Source organism: Falco rusticolus, chromosome 3 (genome assembly GCF_015220075.1).
Source record: "Falco rusticolus isolate bFalRus1 chromosome 3, bFalRus1.pri, whole genome shotgun sequence".
Classification (NCBI taxonomy): Eukaryota; Metazoa; Chordata; class Aves; order Falconiformes; family Falconidae; genus Falco; species Falco rusticolus.
In genome coordinates this window covers 29,745,824-29,772,512 of record NC_051189.1, presented here as the reverse complement: position 1 = coordinate 29,772,512, position 26,689 = coordinate 29,745,824, and the positions used below count along the sequence as shown (strand labels likewise).

At 53.1% G+C, this 26,689-nt stretch overlaps 1 protein-coding gene across 1 annotated transcript; it reads right to left on the bottom strand.

Moving 5' to 3' along the window:
- Positions 1–8,690: 8,690 nt before the first annotated feature.
- On the bottom strand, positions 8,691–21,585 carry GDF6 (growth differentiation factor 6). The gene is made up of 2 exons (XM_037382312.1): positions 21,166–21,585; positions 8,691–11,343 (listed from the first exon to the last, which is right to left on the bottom strand). Exons 1-2 carry the CDS (start codon positions 21,500–21,502, stop codon positions 10,481–10,483), a joined length of 1,200 nt encoding a protein of 399 aa, XP_037238209.1. The 5' UTR covers positions 21,503–21,585; the 3' UTR covers positions 8,691–10,480.
- Between the last annotated feature and the right edge of the window lie 5,104 nt (positions 21,586–26,689).

The window sequence follows — 26,689 nt, the reverse complement described above, 5'->3', positions numbered from 1 at the left end:
CAGCAGTGACAGCCTCCACCTTCACTATCAGCATTTTGCCAGGCTAGTTTTGGGTGGTGGGGTGAATTGAACTAGCAGGATTTCAAGGGCGCAGTGCTCCTGAAGAAAATGCAATTTTTGTAGCTATGAGAGTGCTGAGAGACTTGGGATCTGGGAGTAGGAAGGGGTGACTAACATGGAAAAAGCCACAACTGGGAAAAGGAGAGGCAGGAGGAACGAGTAGATGCCATCATCTCTGAGGGAGCTGAGGGACTGTGCCCTGAGAAACCACAACATCCAGACCAGTAAGTGGCTGTACAAGGTCTTGAAAGTGAAACACAAAAGGAACAGAGTCTGCAAAAGAAAAAGCAGAGGGAAGGGTGTGAGAGGGGAGCGTTGTTAGCCTGAAGAAAGGAGAGGGATGGTTATTTACTAGCTGTGCTTGGCTGGGACAGAGCAGAGCAGCGTCAGAGCCCGGACGGGTGCAAGGGAGCAGAGCGGGTGATCAGCAGGCAGGGAACGGCAGTGTTGAAAAGGATGGATCACTCCAGAGCAATGGTTTATACTTGCTTCATTATTTAAAAGTAGGCTGAGGCAGGTAATTATTCATGAGTCTGACCACGAGGTATTTAGCAGTTGAACCACAGAAGAAACTGCACGCACAGCCCACCTCTGCCTGGCAGGAGGCATAAGTTGATGATAAATACAGCTTAAGTCACTTACACCTCACCTGTCCATGGGCCTGTTTTCCTTGAGGAATAGGTCTGCTGCATACAGCTTGGCTCCCACCAGCTTAGGGATGCTGTGAAATGATGCCCCCACCTTGTGAGGCCATACAGGCACCAGGCAGAACTGCAGCCCCTCCGCCCTAAGACACCCATCGCTCCCATCCAGCTGCTCACTGCGGTGTCCCAGTGAGGCTGAGCAAGATGTGGGGTGAGGGTGGGAGCTGCACCCTGAGGGATCCCCAGAGCCCACGAGTCAGGGGCTGGTGCCTGGAAAAAGTGCTGTGCCCTGAGACAGCTTGGGCTTCGTTTCCACTGAGGGTGGGAAAGCAGAAGGCATAGTCGTGCCAGCCCATAGTCACAGAAGTGCAAAGTGGTCCAGCCTGTCAGCATGTGTTGGCTTATCAACATGTGCTTGGGGGTGCAGAGCTCAGTGATAGCTTTTTTTTCAGTTGTACTTTGCCTGTTGTGACAACAGGAGGATTAATTTTGAACAGCACTATGAAACCAGTGAGATAGATCTAAGTATCAGCTGATACTCGACACCAGGAATTACCTGTCTTTTTTGTCTTCTCACTGTTCTGGTAGAAGCCTACCAGAATGCAGGACACATGTTTTCCAACTCAATAGCATGTATCCAGCTGGAGAAATGTGTTTCCCTGAATTATGGCCATATGCCATATAACCCACTTCAACATATCATATCATGTTCCATCTGCACAGAATTTGACAGTGCATAAAACAATCTGCTTTGAATTTGAATACATATACTTCCTCGCACAAAACAAAACCCTCTCCCTAGGCTAAGAGTCTAAATACCCTGGAGTTTCTCGTGAAGCATGCGCCACAAGCAGTAAAGACCAGAGACAAAGCTGCAGGGAGGAGGCATTAGCGCTGGGCTGTGCCATCTGAAACAAATTCCACCTTTGCACTGAGCAGCTTGTTCTGGTGGGTGCTGAGAGTGGACAGAGCAGAACCCAGAGAATGTTTTTATCACATTATCATTCTGCAGTTGCTAGTATATGAAGCACTAGGACTACCAAGCTGTACAAAGCATGATATGTATGAGTACATCGTTTGGGCTTTCTCTAAGCTGCTCTAGCCCTTCCACAACTGTAACACTGAAATACTTAAAAGGCAGCTTAGCAATTTCTAATAGTATGGTGGCACTCAGATGTACAGAAAAATTCAGAAAGTTTTCATGAATGAGAAGACAGCTTCTCCTCACACAGGCTAACCACAATAACAAGTCAATTGGGCAACACAGAGTGGTTTTTTGTTGTTTTTCAAGAAAATGTGAATGCTTTCAAATTGTTTGCCACACTTCTAATGGCCCCAGGGTGATCCCATGTGCCTCACCTGCTCAGGCATTCATCCTCTCCTAAGGGGGCCCATTCCTCTTTAGAAAGAACTGTGAAGTCAGAAATACTCGAGAAGTCATTAAATGATGAACACTTCTTCATTTCCTCTTCCTCTCTCAAAGCCTTTCAGCCAGACTTGCTGTAGCTGTTTTACGTTTGATAGCTCTGCTGCCTGTTTTGTCAGTGATTAATTTGTTTGCATTGCCTCCCAGTAGTCCAGCCTTTGGCAGAGGTACATCCCAGGTTAAATAGGTTTTTAGACTCTAGTCTAAAAGAACAAAAAGTAAGAGCAGCTGCATGATAGAGAAGGGTCAGTACAACTTCAGCACTGTTAATGAAAAGAGTTTGATTGTAGGGTATTGACAAAAAGGGACAGGAGTATGTTTTACAGAATTCCAGTTCTGGATGACTGTAGTAATTTATTTCACTCTAAAATAACAGAACAAAGTAACTAACATTTGGGAGCCTGTGGCATACTGGATACTGATCTTCGCTAGTCAAAGACATATGTGAAGGGGTTGGTTAGCAAGTACACTGCATTCAGTTCACAGCTGTGCCGAGGGTCTGCAGAAACATCTAAGAACCACTTCTCCTTGGGTCTGCAGGGTTTCTGGTTCAAGATGGACCTGAGCTTTCCATTGCTTTTATCTGGCTGGTCACAGGAAGGTCCAAAACTCCTCTCCAGAGATGCTCGTCCGAACCAGTATGAATGGTAAATGACAAACAAAACAGAAATGCCAGATTAAAACTTTTGAGGACACAAACCCCAGTCTCTGAAAAGTATTTGAGAGCCAGCTGCAGGACACAGCAGCACTGGCTGAAGAATATCTGCTGGGAAGTAGAGATAGCTGGGTTTAGGCAGATTGAGGTCTGGGGCTTTTTTAGCCAGTATCGGCATCAACAGCAGATCGTGCCTGGTGAATTCGCAGAAGCCCTTCAAAACAGCACATTGTTGTCATGCCATGAGCCATTGTCTGGTTTATGATGGCAACAAGAGACTCTCATCCAGTGCAGGACTCCACCGGAGTGGGAGCAAACAAAGGGTCTCTCTCATACGGCAGCATTCAGCTGGCTGTATTAAACAGAATGCCTTATATAAAGTTATGGGAGACATTTATTCCACTCTGCTCAGTACTAATGACATCCCAGCAGGAGCACTGTTCAGTTTGGGTGCCACAATAGGCATCGCAATAAATCCCCCTTTTCCCATTTTAAGAGCAAAATTCAGGCCTGTATTTCTCAAGGGAGTTAATTGCAAATGAATGCGTAACAGTTTTTAGGAGTACCATGGCATCCAATTCTCCTCGGTCTCAGGCCGTTTATGATGAAAAGACCTCAGGCACTGTGGGACTGCAGAGAGTGGTCATGCACTGAGCCCCTGCGAGCTCCACTCCTTCCTCTCCTGATGGCAAGGGACCGAGCAAGGTCCATCCTGCTAGGCATCTCTGAAAATATTTCTTGGAGCATAGAGAGGAAAAAGGCAAAGGACTGCTGGTCTGTGGACCATGAGCTGCCCAGTCATGTCCAGGTATATTTAGGTCCCAGGCCCCGTCAGTCAGTCTGTAGTCAGCAGACCACCAATGGTCCAGAAGACATCAGAAAATGATGTGCAAGAGCATGATCCCTAACACTGGAAACAGAATTTTACGTGAGCCCTCATCGGTCCAAAGCACTATGCAGTATTTCTGACATCTAATATCCCAGTTATTATATTCTGGAATATCCTGGGCAACAGCATCGTTTATTACTCCATATTCAGAATTCATTCCACTATAAAGCCCAGATTCTTTCTTGCAGAATCATTATCTAGTCAGATTTGTATATTATGCTTGAGGCTATCTATCCTTAAGTGTAATGTTTTGCGCTTATTGCTATTACAGTTCAGTGCACTAATGTCAGACTGCCTCTTTTATGTAGCAAGACTATTTGGAAACCCATTTTCTTAAGTGCTTGAGTTACATTTCACTCTTATCAAAGAAGAACATTAGACTAGTTGGATATGATTTGTTCTGGATAAATTCACATTGGATGTTTTAATCATATTATCATTCTGCAGTTGCTAGTATATGAAGAGCTTGGATTTTCTGCAGTATTTCTCAGAGTACTTGAGATATCTGAGACAGGTTGGCTGATGTGTAATTCTTGGTGCCTTAGTTCTGTGTGTTCGTCAATACATTTGTTATTATTTCAGAAACCACTGTGGTTAGTTCTTTAATTATATCAAAGCAAACATCCCCAGGACTTCCCACTCTGAGTACATGTACTTTATTCAAATGTTCCTTCACTTCTTTTCTGTGGCCTGGATTTCGATTCCTTTGCTAGCTCTGAGTGTGTTCGGCCTCTTGTATCAGGTGTCCCCTACTCGCATAGAAGGTGTTTCACACTTCAGCCTGCTCTGTTGTTTGGCCTTTGGTCACCATCCCCATGGAGTGATAAACCTTTTCCTTCTTTTCTTCTTGTTTCTTCTTCTGGTCCCTTTTGTGTTCTTTATACTCCAGCCCTTCTCTTTTACTTCTCCTAGCACAGTGTCTTAGATCACCTTTTGTATGATGGGTTTTTGCTGTCAGATAATCAAGAAGCTCACGATTCAGACTCCTTGATTTCTTCCAATGCTGTCCTCCTTGCCAGTGGTATAGCTTCCTACCAGACCTTTAAATAAGGAGTTCCTCCAAACTGCCTGTTTCCTTAAGCTCCTTTCTCCTTTTGGCTCCTCCCTGCAGAACCTTCCCTATCAATTCCCCAACCTGAGGAAATCTGCCTTACAGGAGTCATTTTGTCTTGCTCTCCTCCACTCAAGCCTTCTTTTCCACAGACACATGAGCTCCAATTGCCTTCTAGCAAGTTTCTCTTCATTAGTCGTATCTATCATAGCTTATCTGGCCACATCTCCTGTAACTGCCTCCACTCTTTGAAAGAAAAAGTTGTCCCAACACATTCCAAAAACTTGAGGAGGTCGGTGCTGTGCTGTTGGGTTTTGGGTTGTGGGTTGTTTGTTGGGGTTTTTTTTGGTCCTTACAGCAGATAAGTGGTTAAATAAAAAATCCTTAATTATTACTACCTCATATCCTCAGAACACTCCCAGTAGTTGCTAAAAAAAAGGTGACATCGACCTCCTCCTCTTTAAGTAATCTTTAGTAGAGCTTTACAGTTCGTCTCTATTTTATCTCCAACAGCTCTGTCTCTCCCCTCTTTCTGGCCTTCTACACATTCCTAATATACCAGATAATACTCTTCCCTTTTTTCCTGCCTGTCCTTCCTACACAAATAATACTCTCTCTGCTAATATTGAAGTGCTGCAATTTATTCCACTGAGCCTATGTGATGCTGATTAAACTGTAGCCTTTGTTGTGTCCCAAGACTTCTAGTTCTTCCTGTTTATTCTCCATACTCTTAGCATTAGTGTAAAGACATCTCAGATGTTTGGCAGTTTGCCCTTACGTTATCCCTTTTGTTCTTCTATGGCCCTTCTGCAATTTCCCACTTCCACTGCAGAAATGAGTTGTCAACCAGACCTCCAGTTTTCTTATTCACCTGAGGTCCTTCCTGCCCACCCAGTTGGAAACTGGTGTCCTAGGAGTCTTCTCACTCATTCTTCTCCAGTAATAAAATTCTCACGTTCTGAAAACCAACATTTTTTCACTGATTAAACAATGCTCTATAGGATGGAGATTCTCCTAAGGGTCTTCCTAAAATATAGCGCAGAAAGTTGTTAGTAGAAAAGTGGTCTTATGGGATAAGAGTCCCCAGTGTGATTTCAGACTTCTCGGTTCCAGAGAGAGGGTTGACAGCCCTCACAGTTTATAAACAAATGCCAGTTTTGTCAAAATGCTAGCGCATGGGGAAATACAAGGTCCCATACTCTGCATCAGACTGACATACAAAATTATCTCTGGTTAAAACCTTGGGAGAACCCTTTCTAATTCCCAGCAGTACCATACACTAAATTTTAACATATATTAACCAAGACAGTGGTACTTTTCAAGGCTGCAGTCATCGAGGAATAGGAAGATGACGAGCAAAGCACAGATAATATGTGGATTCTCCTCCCTCACAATTATGAACAGCTGGAACATCCTCAGTTTACAACGGGTCTGACACTGCAAAGAAACAAGAACAAATATTTGGAAATCTAATCATATAATATAGCTGAACGCTGACAAGAGGACGCTGCTCTAAGGGAGTATAGTCCTTTATAGCCCATGGCTGCTATGTGAGAGAACAAATTACATGCTATTGAAACCTGGTGTCCTGCTGCCCAACCTCTGAATGATTGACAAGGGTGAAGTTCAGCCACTCAACTTCCTCGAAGCTTCAGATGTGCTTCTGAAGCAAAGATTAAGAGGTTATGAAGAAAGAGGTTTCATATAATGTGATCAACTCTGTCCCTCAGCTAACATTTGAGGTTAAACACTGAGGTGTTAAAAATAAACATGCTTATTTTATACATTTCTGTAAACAGACCAAACTCTCATCTACATGGAGATAATGAAGAGGAAGACTGGATCTACTCTTCATGGGGGATTTCCAGCATTTTCCCCTGAACACCATTTTCAAAAATACACCCGTCCCATAAATCAACGTAAGAGGGAGTCTGTGGTCCAAAAAGAAGCAGTACTGACAAAGCAAGGGGTTAAGCCCCGTGCTAATTTTTTCATTTGCATTCTCAGAACTTAATTGTTCTGATACATATCTATGCTCCAAAGATGAGCCAGTGGTGTTCTTGTGTTTGAGCAACACAGCCAGTGCGATGGATGAATCGTGTAACATCTGCTGATACATATCACACCATCAGCCAGAGCTACTCCAGCTGTCTTCTGTCTGCTGGTGTCTATTCCCACTAATTCATAGATTCTGCTCCCTCTTCTGGCCAGCAACATAATAAAAGAAATCATCTCCCCTTTTTAAATATGATTTTGAGCATGGGGAGTTGAGAAATGGAAAAGAAAATTTGTATTACTTTGGCAGGACAAAGAGATCCAAGCTGTGCATCCACTGAATTTCCATATTTGGATTTCTCTGTAACAAAGGCTTGCAGTATTTGTGGTAAAAGCTGAGAAAATAATTACTACTGGGTTTTGTTCAGGTTAGCTCTTGGGAGGGGGGTGGGAGAGAGAAAGGGAGGTCCAAGGAAGGAAAGACCATCGCTCAGCTTTGATGTATCTTTTCACTTCTTCTTGGCACCACACTGCTCCTTCTCCATTTTGTGCAAAATAATATTGCAGACCTAAAAAAGGAAATGAGCAGAGATTCCATCTTTACGAATAGCAGACTTGCCAAAATGGGCTCAGATAATGTTATATTAGCTATAGCATCCAGAGTACATGCTCAGAAAGGCCAGTGTTTCCTCTCTTTTACTAAGTAAAATCCAAAAGGTTTGCCTCCAAAGCAAATACTGCAAATTCTGACTATTTTGCCTTCATTTGGGTCCTCTCACTTCCCTTGGAGGTTAACAAGCAGAGACCAGACACTTGGGACAAAGGGCTTTCAAACCTTTTTTGGCCATCAAAGATGTCACCAAAAATCCAGCTAATGTAGGATGAGGTACCCACTGTTCTACACTGTACATCCGAGACAGAAAAATCTTCACTGTTTCCTCTTTGAGAACAGATTTCTTAGGCCTCTCACAGTTGAACTTTGTCTGGTGAAGCTCCCCAAAGCCAAGCCCGAGGCGGAGCAGAAAGGACAGCTCAGGGCAGTACAGCTTGCTACCACACGTGCGATGCACGGGCTTGCAACAGAAGCCATACTGGTTTTTACACAGAAAGGAAATTGCATTGAAAATCTCAGTGTACGGTTTTAGCCAAGGCATTGTGTGTACACATGATAATTCATTCGCTCCCTAGACAGCAGAATAAAGAGATGATTCATTCAGCCTTCGCTGTCTGTGAATTTTGTGACATTTCAGATTTGTACGTGTTCATTTCCAGTTGACGGCATCTTGCGCTACCTCGATTACCTTTCCTCAGAGAGCCTACTGCAGCCTGTTGGGCATCATTTGCCAGTGCTTCCCTTCCCAAAGACAGCGAGAGCTCGATACACAGCAGAAGACTGAACCGGTGTGGTGGGAGCAGCAATGGAAGTTCACACCGTTCAGAGCTGCAAACAGTGAACCTGGCTTTAAAACTAAAGCTCTTTTTAAAGCTGCGATTTCCGAATCTACTATTAGTCATTAACTTGAAACACTATTAAGTACTAAAAAGAAATATTCCTCTGGCAGCTGTACCAACTCTAAGGCTTGACTCCTCGACAGGTCTCTCAGCTGTTGCTATTCAAACACTTGGGCCCGATTCTGCACTCCTTTGTTCAAGCACCAGTCCGAGGGGGTGAAAGTTGGCCAGAGAAAAACATGTGTGATCAGATCTTGTGATATGGTGAAAAAATTCCACTTCCCATCAAAAGAACCTTGTTTTCAAACACATTCCACCAGGTGAGCAGCTCTTTCAGCCCTTCTGCATATAAGATGAGCCTTGCTTCTTTTTTTCCAAGAGAGGAGCTCACAGCCCCCACGCTGCCTGCCACCACCTTGTCTGCACGCCTCGCTGCGGGAGAGGAGGGGGATCCTTCTCTTACTGAAAGAGCTACTCATTGAATAGGTCTTCATTATCTAAGAGACAGCCAGGAAATATTTAATAAATATATTACCCATTGTATCAAAATAAATATCATTTATAAAACATTCATTGCCTTTAGCTCATCACCATCATACAGTGTATATAAATGTGCCCAGTACAGATGAGATTTACAAAGGTTTGCCTGAATTTTTCCCCTTAACGCATTCTCCCACTTACAGTAATCATTGCATAAAACGCATGAAAACATAACGCAGCTTTATGCCACCGGCATACACCACAGATGAAACTAAAGATCTCGTAAGGGTACAAAAAGTCTTCAGCTAGGAGGAATGGCTTTAGGTACACCTTAAAGTGGCACTGGCTCCAACTCAGCTCTGCAGCATTTTAGAACTGGAGCCAATGTTTACTTGAGAACTCAGAATTACTTAACTAAATAATAGAACATATAAAAAGCAAGCTGGCTTTTTGGGAAAAAAAAACGTTTAATAATACAGTAATAGTTGTAGTATCGTCCAGTAAAGGTGTATTGTAAAAATGCTCTGAATATTAATTTACCTCAGATAACTTTAGAGTTGTAAATACTTGCATTATAGTGAGGTAGACAATAAAAAAAAAGGTTCTTTTCTCCATTATTAGCACAGAATTTAAATCTTGTAATAATATCTTAAGGAAATGATAAGTAAGGATGAAATATCTAATTAATGCTTAATTCTGTACAACTCAAATATAAACTTTTAAAAATATTAGAAATTATAACATTTCGAGTGCATATAATGTTTTGTACATTAAAAAAAAGAAATGCATGTTGTTCATCTCCATTTTGCACTTTTCAGTCTGTTTAAATAAACAAATATTTACAACTTTTATATGAACAACAGTGCATCCAAAGCAAAATGTGCATTTTAAATTATTGCTCCTGGTCGAGTCTTTTTATTAGCATTTTATATTATTATTCTCTTCTCTTTTTTAAATTTTTTTTTCCGCCAGTTTGTAGCTCTGTGAAACCAGATAAGCCAACAATTCTAGAAATCAGCGGGGAAAAGCCTGAAACTATGAGCATCATAGTTACATTAAGAAAGGGCTAGGCGTGCTTCGAAGTGCACTTCCCTCAGGTGAAGCCACAGCTGAGACCAAAGGTGGGAAAGAAACAGGAATCTTACACAAAACGCCTTTTTCCAGCACATTTGCGTATAATACTGCAGCAGGTCGCGGGGGCCGCCGAGCTCGAGCTATCTAAAGGTCTGGCCACAGCATCCTCGCACCGTCCGTGCCATCCCAAGGAGTTTCCTTCCCCAACCCCCCAGGTTGCGCTTTGCCGTAACACTTCGCTCTTCACAGTTTTTCGCTGCTGTCTTAAAATGAAACCTAACCGGTAATTACAATTTTGAGCAATTATCTTTTTTTTTTTTCCTCGCTCTCTTTTTTTTTTTTTTTCCTTTAGGGATGGGGGGCCGCAGGCTATTTCTGGCCGGTAAGCTTGCAGGAATGTGGAAGAGAGAGGGCAGGAACGCAGCGGCCCCCTTGAGAGCGACCTCCGAGCCGGGGCCGAGCCTGCTCCCTCCCTGCCCCGGCTCCGTTTGCACCCGGTGAATTGCCGTCACCTTTGGCGGGGGGCGGGGGCACCGACCGCCAGATCAACCGCGGGGCAGGGAAGGGGAGCGGGGTCGGGACCCGGCGGGCCCTCGCCGCCCGCCCCGCCCGCTCGCCCGTCCCCGGGCCCCCGCCGCCCCGCCGGGCCCCGCCGGGCCCCTCCGCCCCAGCCGCGCTCCGGGCGGGCCCCGCCGCCGCCGGCGCATCCTCCGCCTGACGCAGCTCCGGCTGCCGCCGAGGGGCGTCGCGCCCGCTACCTGCAGCCGCAGGATTCCACCACCATGTCCTCGTACTGCTTGTACACCACGTTGTTGCCCGCGTCGATGTAGAGGATGCTGATGGGAGTCAATTTGGTGGGGACGCAGCAGCTGGGCGGCGTGGAGCCGGGGTCCATGGAGTTCATGAGGGTCTGGATGATGGCGTGGTTCGTGGGCTCCAGGTGGGAGCGCAGCGGGAAGTCGCAGACCCCCTCGCAGTGGTGGGCCTCGTACTCCAGCGGGGCGATAATCCAGTCGTCCCAGCCCAGCTCCTTGAAGTTGACGTGCAGCGGCTTCTTGCTGCAGCGCAGGCGGGACTTCTTGCCGTGCCGCTTGCCGTGCCGGCTGGCGAAGGCGGTGCGCCGCTGGCGCCGGGGCGGCGGGCGGCGGGCGGCGGGCGGCGGCGGGGCGCCCAGCTCGGCGCGCAGCTCCCCGAGGAGGCTCCGCCGCCGGGCGCGGGTGAAGACCACCAGCAGCGCCCGCTCCTGCGGCGGCCGCGTCCGGCGCCCGAAGCCCAGGCCCCGCAGGTCCTGCCAGCGCGGCGGCCCGCGGCCCGCCGAGGCGCGCAGCTCCAGGCACAGCCGCCTCCAGGGCCGCCGCTCCCGCAGGCCCTGCCGCACGTCGAAGACCTCCCAGCCGGCGGCCGGGGCCGCCCGCGGGTCCAGGGCGCGGGAGTCCAGCGGCCGCGGCGAGAGGCAGGGGAAGAGCTGCATGTGCAGCGGGGCGGCGGGCGGCGGGCGGCCGCGGGGGGCCCGGCGGAACAGCCGCAGCTCGGCCCCCACCAGCTCCTCCGTCTCCGAGAGGGTCGACACATCAAACACGTACTGCTGCCGCCTCAAGGGAGCGGGCGAGAGATCGTCTGCGAGATAAAAAATAATTACAGTCAGTTGCGCTCAGGGGGATCTGCCGAGAGGGTTCCGAGGCGGGGAAGGGCAGCCAGGGCCGCCGGCTGCCCGGGCAGGGCCCTCCGGGCCGCCCCCGCACCGGGACCGGGACCGGGACCGGGCTGGGCCCGGGGCAGGGCGGGGAGAAGGGGAGGAGAGGGGAGGGGAGGGAAGGGAAAGGGAAAGGGAAAGGGAGAATAGAAGAAGAAGAAGAGGAAGAAGAGGGAGAGGAAAGAGAGGAACTATGGGAGGACCCGCACCAGGCAGGACTCTGTTCTCTCGCACCAGACAGCCCCTGCTCCAGCACATCCCCTGCCCTACAGGCCCTGCCGGCAGCGCGGGACTGGCAGTGCTTGTGTGCTCGTGTACATTACGCATACATCTACACGTCTATATTCTCCTCCAAGAGAAAAACCTGGACTTCTTTTTTGACACATTGATGTACGAAGTGCAGCGCAGAAAGCAAACCAGATTCCCCTGAGCTGCTTTCCAATAAAATGTTTACAACCCAGCAAATACAAAAATTCCCAAAGCCCCTGGGTTTCCCCAGAAGCTAGTAAAGCTTGTGTAGATTTCAATAGTAAAAGTGTCACTGGAGCCTCTGTTCAGCAGCCCCTCGTCGCTTTTCCAAGCTCAGCCTGCTCCAGGGGTAGAAAGAGAGACTAAAGAAATACACAGCTCCGTTATTTATTGATATCAAAGGTCATTGCGATTCCTAATCAGTGTATTTCACAACCTTGGCTCTACCTGACAGGTCTGGGGGAACCTCCTGGGGGGCAAGAGGGGCAGGGGATGATTTATGCAAACCGAGACCCTCAGACGCGCCACGGCAATGTAAAAATCAATGCGGATTAACGTGCCGTTAATCGGCGCGGATTAGTGTACTCGAAGGTCGCCCCGCGTCGCCGCGCGTTCCTCCAGACGCCGACATGGAGGTGGAGCGTGGAGTGCAGCAGGGACCGAGGGAAATGCTGGGAAAAAGACCTGCCCCGCAGCCAGGCATAGGAGCCCACGGCGGCGCCTGTGGACGGCCAGCGCATCCCTCCTGCCCCGCCGGGAGCCGCCGTGGGAGGCCCCGCCGCCCACCCGCGGCTGCGGAGCTGAGTGCCCGCCGGGCACTGCGCTCCTGCCCTGCCCCCGGGGCGGGGGGGCCGGGGCACGGCCCTGGGCCCCCGCCTGGCCGCGGCGTGGCACGGCAGGTCGGCCGGGCAGGGGGAGCTCACGGGCCGGGGCCGCCCCCGCCCTGGCCGCGCTGCGCGCTGGGGGGGCGCGGTGCGAAAATGGTCAGACCCTTCAGGCATCCCGGGGAATTTGGACCTCGGGCTGCCGCATCCCGGACCCCGCCTCCCGCTTCAGGCTCGGCGGTTTCCCCGCGGGGAGGCTGCTCCTTCCCGCAGCGAGGAGCTCGCAGCCGGGAGCGAGGGGCAGCCCGCCCGGCCGCGCATCCTTCTCGGGGCGGGGAGGGGGGAGAGAGGAAGGTCTGCAAAAAACACACACACAGCCCGACAAATGCCGTCACAGCCCCAGGTGACGACAACAGCTGCTCTATCGAGGTGCTGAAACAAAAAATTAAATCCAGCGGGAGCTGCCTACAGAGGCGCTGGACGGTGTCGGCAGCACTTCAAGGACGGGGCAGGATGTGGCCCATGGATCACTTGTGGATTTGGGGGTGGTTTTTCTCCCTTTCACGGGTTTGGGCGGGCGGGGCCGGGGGCTGAGGTGCACCTGGGTTGCGGGAGAAGGAAGGTCCAGCAACTCAGGAGAGCTCTGGGGCTATTCAAGGGGGTCTCGGGCAGAACTGGGGGCTTCAGACAGGAGGGGACATGCATCCCTTGGGCAAAGAACGGGAGAATCCCCTTCCGCCTTCGCCTTCTCTTCCTCTCCTTTGGCTTTCCCTGGGCCCAGCATCTGCCAGATGCCCTGGCATCCTCCGACACGGCGCAGAGGGGTCTCCTGGCCCTGCCGAGCTGCCTCCCGCCTTCCACCGGCTCCAGCTACGATCGAGAAAACCAGCTCAGCGCCTTCCCCTGCCCCTATCCCCCCCCGGCTTTAGGGTGTGCGCAGGGCCGGGCCTGGGCACAGCTCCACTTTGAAGCCATCTCTCTGCTTGGGGCGTTGTTGTTGGGGGTGTCAGGCTTGGTTTCAAAGGAAAATGATCGTCCCTGTTTGGTAGTCCCTGTCGCGATGGAGTGGAGGGGTAGCGCTGCTTCCAGCCCGCTGTCCCTCCGCAGCAGAGACTCCCACCTCCTCCCCGTCCGATTCCTGGCCGGTGCCCTGGCCTTGGGGGCCCCCGCGTCCCTGCCGTGGTGCAGGAGCAGGTAGCGCTGCCATGCCGCCCGGGCTTTCGGAGGAAGAGGGGGCAGCCTTTTCCCGGGAGGTGGGGGGACACAGAGGTGACAGGGCGCTGCTCCCCCCCGCCCCCGGGAGCCGCCCCCCCGCCCACCCCCGCAGGCGGGCGGTCGCGGCGCGGGCAATCGGCCCCTTCGGGGGTGACGTCCAGGCGTGCGTGTTGAACGGGAGGGAAGAGGGGAGAGGCGGAATTCCCCACGGATCCCCGCTGCTGAAAGCGGTTTATAAAGGCTCCGCAGACCCTGCCATGCGGCGGGGGCGGGAGGGAAGCCAGCTCCGTTCCTGCGGGTGTGAGTGGCTTGCTCGGGGGGGGGCGCCTAAAACGCGCTCCCCAGCAGCATCCTTTGAAGCTCCTGCTTGGCGGAGGTCGAACGCGTTGCACGGCCGCTCTGGCTGGCTGGCGGGCATGGCAGGCTGGGGGACACGGCCGAGTGGCAGAGAAATGTGCCCCCCGGGCAAGCGGGTCTCCGAGCCGGGCTTAGGCAGCACCGACTCTGCACTGGAAAACTCCCCGTGGCTGATGCAGCTGCCGGCTGCCGCTCCTCTCCCCGAAAGGGGCAGAGCTGCCGGTTGTTTCAAATAAGCAGCTTTGAATCCGATCAGATAAACGCTATTTATTCACTCTTGTAACCTAATAATTCCAGATGAATACATAATCCTAAACCAGGACTGGCTCGCTCCCAGCGCAGTCGAAAGGGTGGGAAAAGCGGCGGAGGGCGGGGAGGGGAAGCGGTACCGCCGGAGCCTCCACAAACCGGGGGGAGACGGGTCTGGTTTGGGGACCCTTTGTTCGAGACAAGCTACCGCCTTCCCAGCACACAAAGAGCGGCAGTAGCGACGGCGTGGGGACACCCTGGCTGTCCCTGTCCCTCCGTATGAGGAGCACACACGAATCGGGGCTTTTCCTTTAAGCCCAGGTTGCGGCTGGGGGGGAAAGCCGGGGTTTCTAACAGCCAGCCCCACATCTGCCTCTTCCCTGGTCCGGTCCAGGCTGACGTTACCGTTATTCCCGTTACCGAAATACTTGGAGACAGCAGCAAAGTCATCTCGCATCCATCCGGGCTGGGCAAAGCTACAGTGCAGAAAACGCAGCGCGGAAGTGTGTTTGTATTTGTAACGTTAATTTAGATGACTGTTAGTTACGCGGTAAGTATTAGTTTTATTTCGACTCTCCGTTGTTTGTTTTTTTTCGGGCGAAGATAGTATATCGGGAGCGGGGAGGAGGGGGAGAAGAAGGGAGGAGATTCAGCTGTGCCAGCGGTGGGGAACGAGAGCAGCCCCGCTCCGCTCTGCCCTTCCCAAAGCGGCCGGGCAGCCGGCGTGCCCCGCGTTCCGGCGGAGCAGCCGGGGCGGGACGGGAAGGGACGGGACGGGACGGCTGCGCCGGGGCCCTGCCGCCTCCCCCCCGCCGCCTTTCTCCGCTATGCTGTGGCGGAGGTTTTATCATCTCCAAGGTTAAATGAATGCTGGGGTTGGGACTCTTGCTTTAACTCCCTGTGTTGCCTCTCCCGCTGCCCGGCTTCACTTTCTCGCCGGCAGCCTGGGCTTTGAGGCGAGCCGGGGGTTAACGCAGGCTACACAAAGTTTCCCTTTTCATGGCAGATCAGGTACCGGGCTCCCAGCCAACTCATCAGGGCTCAGATCTTAACTTTACATCACTGCAAATTATACCCAAACCACATTCAAGAAGTATTTTCCCATTCCCAAATTCTCTTTCAAGCCGTATTTAAATTCGCAAACCAAAAGCACATTTGCAGTTTAAAGACCCTTTGCAGGCGCTCGCTCAACAATAATCTGGAAATTAAAACATATATCCCCCCTAATTGCGCGGGGCTGCCCACACGTTGTCTGCAGAGTCGCAAGGCTGACAGGTATTTCTTTCGGAGCATTACCCGAGCTGTGGAAGCAAGGGGCCGGCTCTCCATGTGTGGTATTTCTCCGGGTTTCAATTCCGCATATCCCAGCGCCTGCCTCGCCGTGGTTTTTTATTACACCGGGTGATTAGATTTAAATGTTTCGTTCGCTTCGCTATCGAGTAACCGGGAGAGACCACACCTTCCTCGGACGAGATCCCAATCCTGCCAAAACCCCAGCGAAGCCGATGGAGGGCTGTTTCTATTTCCCTTCTCCCCCTACCCACCCACCCCCCACCCCCCCGGAGCGGGGAGGCACCTGGCTGCGATAAACCTTTGATCAGGGTTGTACCGTACCTGCGCCGGGAGGGCTGCCCGCCCCCGGCCCGATGCCCGCCGCCTCCCCGGTTCCCACGGGCGACGCTCGGCCCTTGGGCGCAGGGGGACCACCCGACGGCCGCGGGGCATCCCGCGGGGCTCCGGGACCCTGGTCTGTCGGTATCGCCCCGGGAGATGCTCCAAGGAGGAGGGGGGCTTCCTGGGGGGCCTTCTACCTGCTGTAACAGGCATTCACCGAGCCCCCTTCCCTCTCCCCGTTTGCGGCGCTTTCGCCACCCGAACTACTTCGATCGAGGAGAAATGATTCCTTCGAAATCATTCGTGTTGAGAAAATCGGACTGAATTATTCCCAGGGTTCGGAGCTAAGAAAAGGAGCGATGGGACGGTTCGGAGGGTATTTCTGGGCGACATATGTTGAAGCGCCGGGGTACAGCAGCACAACATACAGACCTGGCCACAGCCAGCAAGGACTGAAACGTCCCGTTTCGCTCATAAACCAGACTTCAGGCACGGAAGGACGCCCAGTCTCGGCTCTAGCCTGCCCTGAAATCGCAAGGAAAGCAGCATTTCTACGATCGGCGGCTTTTTTGCTATAGGACTACGAACCGGGGAGCAAAATGAGGAGAACGAGGCGTCCCCCTGTCGTGCCCAAGCGCCGAGCTGGCCCCGGACTGCCCCGGTTTTTCTCCCCGGGGACCGCTCGGTTCCCGGTTGGGGCCAGCCCAGTCTGCTGCACAGCATCGCCCCGAGGGCGATGGGAAATAAACAGCTCCGAAGCGGAGAGCTCGGTCCTACCGTCCTCAAATAAAAATAAATAAATATTAAAAAAAATAAAATGAAACGCGGCCTCTTAGTAAACCCCGCGGGAGGAGGGGGGGGAGGGCTCCTGGATTTTAAAATTACAAATTAAAAAATCAGGTTCGGGTCCGAAATGAGCCACCGTAATGGCTTGAAAGGCTTTAATTACGCCTGCCCGTTAGCAGGGCGGCTCCGCGACCGCGCAGCGCCCCGCCAAGCTACCTGTGCTGCGGAGCGGCCACGGGAGCTGCGTGTCCCAGCGCTTGCGGGCTCTGCTTGCCCCAGACCGCCCTCCCCATCCCCTCGCGCTGCTGCGCGCAAACCCCCGCGCCTTCGCAAAAAGAAACAAACCAAAAAAATGCAAATAAAAAAACCCCAAATGATTTTCAACGGGGAGAGCGGAGCGGCGCGGCCGCGGCTTCCGAGGGGACGGCCGCTGCCTGCTCCGCCCGCGCCCCGGCCCCGCTCCGCTCCCTCCCGCAGCGCGGGGGGCAACAAACCAAGCCCGCAAGCACCCCCAGGCGCAGGCAGCGCGGTGCCGCAGCCCGCTCCGCACCGCAGCCCGCTCCGCACCGCCTGCCCCCGCACTCCGGCTCCGCGGGCGCGCAGGCCGGGCCGGGCCGGGCCGGGCCGGGCCGCCCGCTCCTTCCCCGGGCGCACGGCGGCGATGAGAAGCGGCTGCTCGCTGCCGCGCTGCGGCCGTCTGGTCTGCATTAGTGTTTTTATAGGGGGCTCAAACAAATCGAATACAAGGTCACCAAATAATTAACAGTTGTGAATTCCCTCCTTCCCCATTAAAATACTTCCCTGCTTATATTTCATTTTCCTTCTGCCAACGATAACACTGCCTGGGCAAAGGCGCTGCGCAGATTACGCTATATTGCAGCTTTCGGTCCACCCAGAAACCCGCTGTTTTGCATAAACATGTTGCACTAGATGAACCTCAAGTGGGATTTACGCTTTTTCTTCTGCCACATGCACAGCCGGGCCATTTCCAGTTTCTGCACACGGGATCCCCCTTTCGTCCTGCTCCCTCTCTTTCACCCCCCTCCCGACCCTAATGGCAAGAGCAAAACAACGACGGTCGGACCCCTGCCCATCTGAAGCGGCTGCCTCTCAACTGGGACACAAAACTGCACAAAGAAAACGGGGAGAGAAACAGGAGACGGTCTCGATCCATTCCGATTTCCCCGTCCCTTAGGCGCGGAGCTCAGCAGTTCGCACGCCCGAGCCCGGCCGCGGTGCCGCGGCTGCGGGCAGCGCTGCAGCCGCAGAAGGGAAAGGCGAGGTGAACCGGCGGCAGCCGGCCCTTGTGGCATTCCCTTCCCACGGGAGATCTCTTTGAAAATCGCGCTCCCTCGCACCCCGGCTATTTCTTTTTTGTTTTCGGTTTGTTCCGAGCCGTGCCGCCTTTATCGCTGGCTGTGGATTTGCTTGTTTATAGCTCCCTTCTCAAGCTCCCTCCCGCTCTCTCTCTCTCTCTCTCTCTTCCCCCTGCCTGGTGGACTCCTTGCAGCTCCTAATTGTCCTGCCTTACTGTGGAGCTCCAATGCTGGGGGTCCCGAGGCCAGCGAGAGCACCATCTGCGTTTTAATGAGTTACTTCATGTGCCAACAGTAATTTTCCTGCATTCAGCTAGGTCCTGTCTGATCTTGCGACCGTAACAAGGGGGAGCGAGTGGGGGGCGGGAGGGGGTGGAGAAGGGAATAGCAAACCCTTTCCCCCCTTTCTGCGCTCTTTTTCTACCGGCTGTGTGTGTGTTTATGTATGTATGTATATATATAAGGCAGTAGTGTGGCTTTCCTCCCTCCCGAGCTACCCCGAAAGCGATCTTATTAGCTTCAAGCGGGAAGGTAGGAATCGAGGCGAAGAGGAGCGGTGGCCGGGTGTCCGCACCGCAGCGCTGTGCCCCGCTCAGCTGCGCAGGGCGGGGGGCGGGCTGGCTTCGGGGCTGCTGCGGGCAGGAGCCAAGCCGAGCTGCCCTGCTGGCGGGGGGCTCTCACGGGCACGCAGCACCGCAGACCACGCCGTGCGGGGAGGGCATTTCTCGGCAGGACTAAAAGCTGCTTCGAGCTCCTCTCTGGGCTGCTGCCCCCCCAAAATCTTGCGATGAAGGATGTCGTTGCGGACAGGAGGGACGGCCACCGCCGTCTCCCCCAGACCTGCCGCTTAGGTGAAGAGCGGCCCGTCTAATTGGGTCAATTTGGGCGGCTATATTGTCCGCAAATGAATTGACAGAACCTCCCCCCCCCCCCCCCCGCTTTCACCGAGCAAAGACTGTTCATCATCAGCACAACTCCAGCTCGCCAATTAACTGGGCTAGGAGCCCACGGGGGAGGTGGGCAGTAAAATAGCTACCACTTCAGAGGAACGGAAGCTCTCTTGAAGTTTTTTGGTGATGTGCCATTGGCTGGTCCGCTTCATTATGGGAGACTAGACAATATTTGATATGTTATGACATGAACACTCAATTAGATCACTGAGTTGAAATACTCCAATCAGTGGCTTGATGCTAAGCAACCCTCAGAAGGTCCAGCAGAAGGTCACAGCCTGTGACACATCAAATCAAAATCAATGGGGAAAAGTGAGCTTTTCCTTAATCAAACCAGGACTCCTGTTAGCAAATCACTTCCCCCGGAGTAGAATCTCCCATGCAGCGAGATGAGCTAAATTTGTTAAATTAACTGTCTTTCTTCTGGTTACCAAGAATAAGATGATCTTGAGCGCAGCTCTGTTTCCCCGCGGCTCGCAGAATTAGCACCCCGTTCCCTCTCCGGCGGGAAAGCGGGCCGGCTCCTTGCTGAACGGCTGAACTTTTCGAACCCGTATTTCATATAAAGCGGGTCCTCTTCCCCCCACCCTCTTCGAACGGCGACGAAGAAAACAACCCCCGTAAGGCGAAGGTGGAAAGCAAAACCCCGCGTCCCCTCTCCCCTCGGAAACGCCTGGGCGCTTCCACGAACCCTCCCGAGCCCCGAGGGGCGCGACGGGCACCGGGGAGGGAGGGGAAGAGCCTCCGCCAACCCCCCCCCGCGGGGGAGGACCCCCGAGCCGGGGGCGGCGATGGGGCAAGGGGCTGCGCCGTGGGTGCCGCGGGGGAGGAGCGGCTGCCGGCTCGGCGCGGCGGGGGGCTGGTTGGGGTTGCGGCTGGGGTGCGGGTTGGGGACCGAGCGGCTCCCGTAGCTCCAGGAGGAAGCCGTGGGGTTTTCCCGGCGCGGCATTTTGCCCTAAAACGGGTGGGAAGCGGGGAGGTCGGCGTGCTCGCCCCGCTCCCGGCAGCGGGGGGCCGCTGCCAGCCGCCGGCAGGTACACGGGCAGGGTCCCGCGCGGCGGCGGGGGGCGGGGGGGGGGGGTGGGTGGGTGCGGGCGGAGGGGAGGATCTTCAGATCTGGGAGGGGAGAAGGAAAGAATGCACAACCTTCATTAAGAACCTGTTAACTGCTCTGTCCTTAACGGCTCAGAAACCAGGGTAACGACAAATAAAAATAATTTTAAATAACGGGGCGTTTTGAGGGAAGGGAAATCGCCCAGAAACCTCCATCCCACTGCCTCGGGTACGAGGGGTAAAACAACGAGCGAGAAGCAAACCAGGGCCCCGGCCGGGTCTGTCCCAGGAGCCCCGCGGCGCCGGTGCCGCCCCGGGAGAGCGGGGGCAAGGGCTGGGCCCCGGCTGGCCCCGGGCGCTGCCGCCCGGCCCGTCCGCCGCGCTCCCCGCCGCCGGGCAGCCCCGGGGCCCGGCCCGGGGTGGGTGAGGACCGGCCCCGCAGCGGACGGCGAGCCCGGGCCGCCCCGCGCCGAGCCCCGGCGCCGGGAGTTACCTGGGCTTGGGGCTGCCTACCGCAAGCGGAGCCGGCGGCGCCCCGGCGCTTTCAAACGGGGTCGGTGCTCCTCCAGGTAACCCCGATAAAGCGACCCTAGGCGAGAGCAGCCCCAAGCAGCAGAGGTTTGCCCTCGGTCAGTTTGAACTTTCTATTGGCCTTACAGCCGCGGCGGTAAGAGCGAGCTTTTCGCCGGCAGGCGGAAAGAAACCAAAGGGCGGGTTGTGGGTGTGTTTTTGGTTGGGTTTTTTTTCCTTTTTTGTGTTCCCCCCCCCAAGGTTGCATTGACACCCGAAACGCGCCTGCAAAGCTGGGGCGTGTTGCCCACCACCCCGTGACGATTCGGGGAGGAACACGCGTGTTTCCCGCACACAGCATTTACGGCTGCCGCGGTCCGGGTTTCGCAGCTGGCTTGAAAAGAAAACAACGCGATCCTCAATTTACCGAAAGATCCACTTTTCTGCAATACCGGGGCGGGGTGGGGGGGTGGGGGGAGCGCGGAAGCACCAGTGACCGATCCCCGCCCAGCGCCAGGCTCCGCGGCACGGCAGCCTCGCACCGCGCAGCGCCGCGGGAAGGGGCGCCCGCAGCCCCGGGGGACGGTGAGGGGCGAGGGGGAGCGGGGAGCGTCAGAACTTACCTCGTCCCCTGTCTACAAAACTAGTGATGGTGTTGGCGGACTTGGACGACTGGAAAAAGCTGGCGTTGATGCCCAGTTTCTCCGCGATGGAGTAAGTCCTGAACAGAGACAGCATGTACTCGTGGGGTTCCGCCCGTGGGAGCGCCCGGCCCGCGGCGTGTCCCCCTTGCCGCGGGCGGGTCTCCCGTGGCGACCGCGGCACCCTGCGGCCCCGTCCGCCCTTGGAGGAGGCGGCGAGCTCCGAGGCGGCGGGGAGGGAAGCCGGGAGGCAGCAAGGTAAATCCCAGAGGAGGCTGGCGAGCAAGGCGGCGGAGAGCAGGGCCCGGCGTGCATTCATAGCGAGAGGCGGCGGCGGTGGGGAGGAAGAGGAGGGCGGCCCGACGTGCGGCTCCGGCGGCCCACGGAGCGGCGCGGGGACTGCGCGGCGGCGTGGCGCGGAGCGGGGACTGCACCCGGGCGGGCTCGGCCCGGAGCAGCCCGCCCCGCCCCGTGGGTACCGCCCCGACGCGGACCGCCCCGTGGGGGCACCCAGCCCGCCCCCGCAGGGCGGTCCGCGGCGGGGCGGGACACCCCGCGGCCGGGCGCTTGGGGGTCCCCTGGCTCCCTGCTCGCCGGGGACTCCACGCGGGAAGCGGACGGCAGGGGAGGGATGCTGCGCGTCTTGCTGCCACCCTTCGGGTACCGCTTCTCATCGACCCGCCAATGCTTTGGTGTGCCCAGGTGCCTCTTGGGTGCTGCCGTTTCGGATGCGGGCAGACCGGTGCGATGCTAATGATCTTCCTCGAGGCTCTCTGTATTCCCATGGCTGTGTGCCCGAGAGCTTGGCGTGAAGCAGGAGTCTCTCAAGAACGAGAATTTGGTGGAAAGTGGGGGACTTGTCATCTTGGGATGTGCCAGGGCCCACCTAGCGGGCAGCCGCGAGGCAGGCCCTGCCAGCTGCCAGAGAGGGAAGGGCAAGCACAGGGGTGCAGAGTCAGAGACAGTTCTTCTCTCAAAATCTGCACAGCCATCAAGAGGGGACCAGCCTGAGAAGAGCACGGTGCCAGGCTGGGGCCTGGGACAATGCAGCGCTGGGCAGGCAGCACTGGCAAATTAAGCAGGGCAGCCTAGGGCAGGCAGGAAAGCCTCCTCAAAGCACAGGTCATGTAGGAGACAACAGTGGAGCATAAGCAGGAGGATTCACCCCTGCCTTTTCTTTTGGATTTTTAGACGTGCATCCTCTAGTAGAAGACTGGTGTCAGCTCTCCAAATGTTTTCATCCAGCCATCTATCTAGGGTTCACAGCCATGGAAAAAGCATGGTAACAAGCTTGTGTTACCCTACCTGTCCAGTTTCCTCCCTGCTTCTTCCTGACCTCCTTCTCATCCTCCTTCCTGAACCATGGCAGTGCTGCCGTTGACAGCCACAAGCCACCCTCCTTTTCCCCACATTGCTTTCCTTTGCCCTGTGTTTGTGACAGTGCTGAGCTCCTGTCCCGTCCTGTCCTGTTCTCTCCTCTCCTTTCCTCTCCCAATCTCCCATTCTCCTCTTCTTCCTCTCTCTCCTATCTGCCTCAGCTCTGCCACTGATGGATTTTCCTCTAGCAAGAAATGCTGCAGCCTGAGGGTTGTGTTTGGCAGTGAAAGCTCAGTCTATAGCAAATAAAGGAAATCCGGCTTTCACTCCACGCTGAATCTGACATCTCTGATACACTCCTCCATCAGCAGCTGTTCTTCATGATCCATGCAATCATACATTGGACTTTCTTGTCTTTTTCTTTCCCCTTCTCATTTTCCACCTAGAGAGGGCAACTCATGCCTGGGCTTTTGGCACCAGTGCAACACACTCTGCGGGATGAGGCAGACCCAGCCAGGCAACATGGAACAGGCATCTAGCCTGGCCAGTCCCAGTTTGTCTGCAGGGAGCTCAGTGCCACGGTGCTCCCCAGCTCTTGTCCCTAGGCAGCCATTTGAATGTGACCATGTCGATGGGGGGACACATCGCTTGGATTAACGAACAGGGCCCATCGTTGTCTTCACTTCTTTTTAGTAGGACAGATGTACTGTGAGGTCCTGGCAGATGAACTGTGAAGAAACAGAGCTACAAAAGAGTATCAGTGGCAGTGCAGAAGTGAGGCAAGTGTCCTGCAAAACCAGTGTCCACTTTGTTCCATCCCGTTTTTTTACCCCTTTTTCTTTATTGTGCTTTCACTCCTCCTGCCTATCTCCTGGCTTTACAGCTGCCCTGCTGACCGTTTCTCTCCCTTTTCATCAGCTGCTTTCTGCTCTGGGACCTTCGCCCCCTCCTCCTGCCCCTTCAGCTTCACTTTTCTGATCCCTTACTTCTGTTACTTCTACTCCCCTTTGCCACTCCCATCCTTTCTGCTCTGTACTTAGCATTTTGACTATTTTTTCTTGCCATGACCCAGTTCCTTCCGGAGCCTTATCATCACTTTTTTTTGTTTCCTTCTGCCCCTTTTGTGCCCTCTTCACTTATTCCACGCTCCTGCCTGCTATCTCCAATCAGCTGCCCAGCTCCAGTTTCTTCTCCGCCAACTTCTGCCCAACCCTAGTCCCCCAGGCTCTTTCTTTTCTCTCCTGCTGCATTTCATTGTCCTATTTTTCTTTTCTGATATTGTTTCCATTTCCCACATCCCCTCCTTGCAGTCCCCAGTGCTGCTGCTGCACGGCTGCCCTTTCCCACTCCCACCCCGCTGGTTTCCAGGGTCCCTTCGCTGCTCCTGGAGTGTCTGTTCCCTTCCTGCCTTTGTCTCTCGGTCTGTCTCTCCTCTTCCCTCTTTGTTCTCGGCTTTTTCCTCCCTTGGCCTCCTCCTCTCCCAAGGGAAGGTGGTTTCATACTAATGCAAAGCTGCAAGGGTCGAGTGGTCTTGAGAGCAACTTCCATCAGCCCGATTTCATTTCTACCTGCTGCTTTTGCACGTTTTAATGCATTCTCTAAAATGGACTCGGACGGCTGCCTTCCACCCTCACTTCTTTATTGCGAGGGGCCTGTCTGGAAGCCCTCTGCAGCCAACGGGGGTCCTTCCCCTAGCTCCAGTGACCTTTCAGGCAGTGCAGAGGCTGGGAGAGGCACGTGCCCTGTTGTTATTACCCCAAGACAGTAACGCTCATCAGATGATAGCATACACAGGTCATAACAGCCATAGAGTAGGCAGTGGTGCTCTCCTGTCTTTCTTGCAGCATTAGGCTCTGTTGCTCGAGGTGTCCCTTTGCCATTTTGGAAGACAATGCCATTGTTCAAAACAGATAATTGCCAGTACAGTCACTCAAAGGAACAGAGAAGACAGAGCGTAAGGAACTAAGAAGATGTAGCAATCTTGGCGCCTTATGCAGCTACTCAGTCAGATCACTGTGAGGGACTCGAACATATCAAACCATCTTAAGAAGTTTTGGGTTTGATTGGCATTGAGAAAACCACGTGAGACCAGACTCAGGAGCTGCAGGCAGGAGCAGGCACCTTGTGGGGCAGCATGAGAATGAATCAGCGCCTGTGAAACAATTGGGATCCCAGCTTCGGAGCTCGGCAAAGGATGTAATAACGGCAGCAACAATAAGAAGAATAAAATAATAACAGCCACCAGAAAAGAAGAATAGCATTTTTTAAAATTATTTCCTTTCCGGTTTTCCCAACAATAAAAGCTGGCCAGATTTCAGTTTATAATTGCATTATAAATATTTTGTGACAATTTTTTAATTTCAAATGCATTTCTCCAAACTAAAGCCATTTTGAGACTGCAAAACTACAATTTAAAAACCAGTTTAATTAATTTCCTTGCACTAGCACAGATAGTTTCCACATCTTTCAAATTTTTTCCTTTCTGTGAATTTGCTATTCTGGGAAAAGGAAAAACATCAGAGGCAAATTTGAAAGCCAGGAGACAGACAAAATCAAATGTAAATTTTTTTTTCCCCTGGAAGTTTAATGGAAATTTATCTTGTTATAACAATAAAATGAGCACCAATGTTGAGGACTGGTACCAGAGGTTAAAATTCATCCCTGCACAAGTGGTCAAGCCAAGGCCTAAGCATCACTCATCTCACCTCTGGTTTGTGGTCTTTCAGAAGACTTCCTGTGGTGCATAAGTGGCATTAGTACAGAGCTGATCAGTTTGTAGACAGTTCCTCTTAGTACCTTTTATTTTTTTTAAAGCTAAGTTTTGGGTTATTATAACATGAATGATCCATTGTAGGGTTTTTATTTCTGCAAACCAAAATCATGCTCTATTATGATAACTAGAAAAGGTACCCACTCAAAGTGTGGTCTTCTTCACCCTTTGCCACAAAGAGGTTTGAAAAGGCTGTGGTCACACCACAAAATCAGGGGGTAGGGATTTGTACTGGCAGAGCAGTTAGCACAATGTTTTCTGAAATGCCCGTGTATCCATATGTGCTGGTTTTCAGCAAAACACCAACCTCCACAAGTCCAGGCTTTGATAATAGGACTTGTCTTTCAAAGATCCGAGATCTGAGGCATTAAACTCCCATAGCTTTTAGCTTCAACATTTTTAGCACCTCTGCTTCCTTGCTGCAGTGCTCTGTATGAGCAGCAATATTTGTTTTCAGAAGGTAGATTCTGACCCAGCAGTTTCTTCCCCTTCCCCAGATGGGCCCTCCCTCATAGGTAACACGCCAGCTTCTCCCCCTGCCTCCCTCCTGTCTGGGCTGTCCTGCTCTTGGCTGAGAGCGTCTTCAGGTAGAGAGCACCAAGCTCCCTTCTCTGCTGCCTGCATCCTGGCTTGTTGCATTAACCAAATACTTTTTTTTCCCTTTTTCGATTAATACAGCAAACTATGGGGGTTTTTTTGGTTTTTTTTCCTCAGCATATTCGTTTCAGCCTGCCTGCTCTCCAAACTGTTAACATAAACCTCAAAAGTCTGAGTGGACCGAGAAACTTGATTGTCAAAACTATGCCACGCGAGCTAATAGGAGGTGAGGGAGCATACTGAAATAAAGAGGGCTGCTTTAGGAGAGTCCGAACCAGCTGTCGCATTGTGGTCCTCCAAGGAAGGCTCTGTTTCACTTTCCAAGCATCCCACAAGGGATCTGTGCCTGTCCCAGCACCCCACAGCCCGCAGGGCTCTTCCAGGCGAGTGTCCCACACTACGGCTCAGTGGAGGTTTGTGCAGCCCCACAGCGTGGGGACAGGCTTTCCCATTTCTCTTCCTTTTTCTCTTGCTTTCTGCAGTCAGTCTTTTCAGAAGAAAAGTCGGGAGAAGTAGTGGGGCTAACCCTACGCGCCACTGTTGCTTTTTACAGCTTTTTATTTTGCCACGAACCAGTGGCAATGTTGCTTCTCTGCAAGCTCTCTGCATTTTTGTCACTGTCTTAGATTAGAACCATATTGTCTCTCACTCACAGTTAAAAACTTAATATATAGGCACGAAGAGTAAAGCCACTCCTGCATTCTTGGTGCGTCAAAACACATCCTGACACTGGGGAAACAAACTGCGGCATATAGAGCAGGAGAAGGGGAAGAGGTCTGCAAGAGCGGTTCTGCTTTCATTTGCTCTGGCGTAGAAAATTAA

What these genes read in the sequence shown, in the direction of transcription:
- GDF6 (XM_037382312.1), bottom strand. Translation starts at nt 21,502, where the DNA reads ATGAATGCACGCCGGGCCCTGCTCTCCGCCGCCTTGCTCGCCAGCCTC. An exon ending in TTTTGTAGACAGGGGACGAG is followed by an intron (nt 11,344 to 21,165) that starts GTAAGTTCTGAC and finishes TTTATCTCGCAG; the next exon opens with ACGATCTCTCGCCCGCTCCC.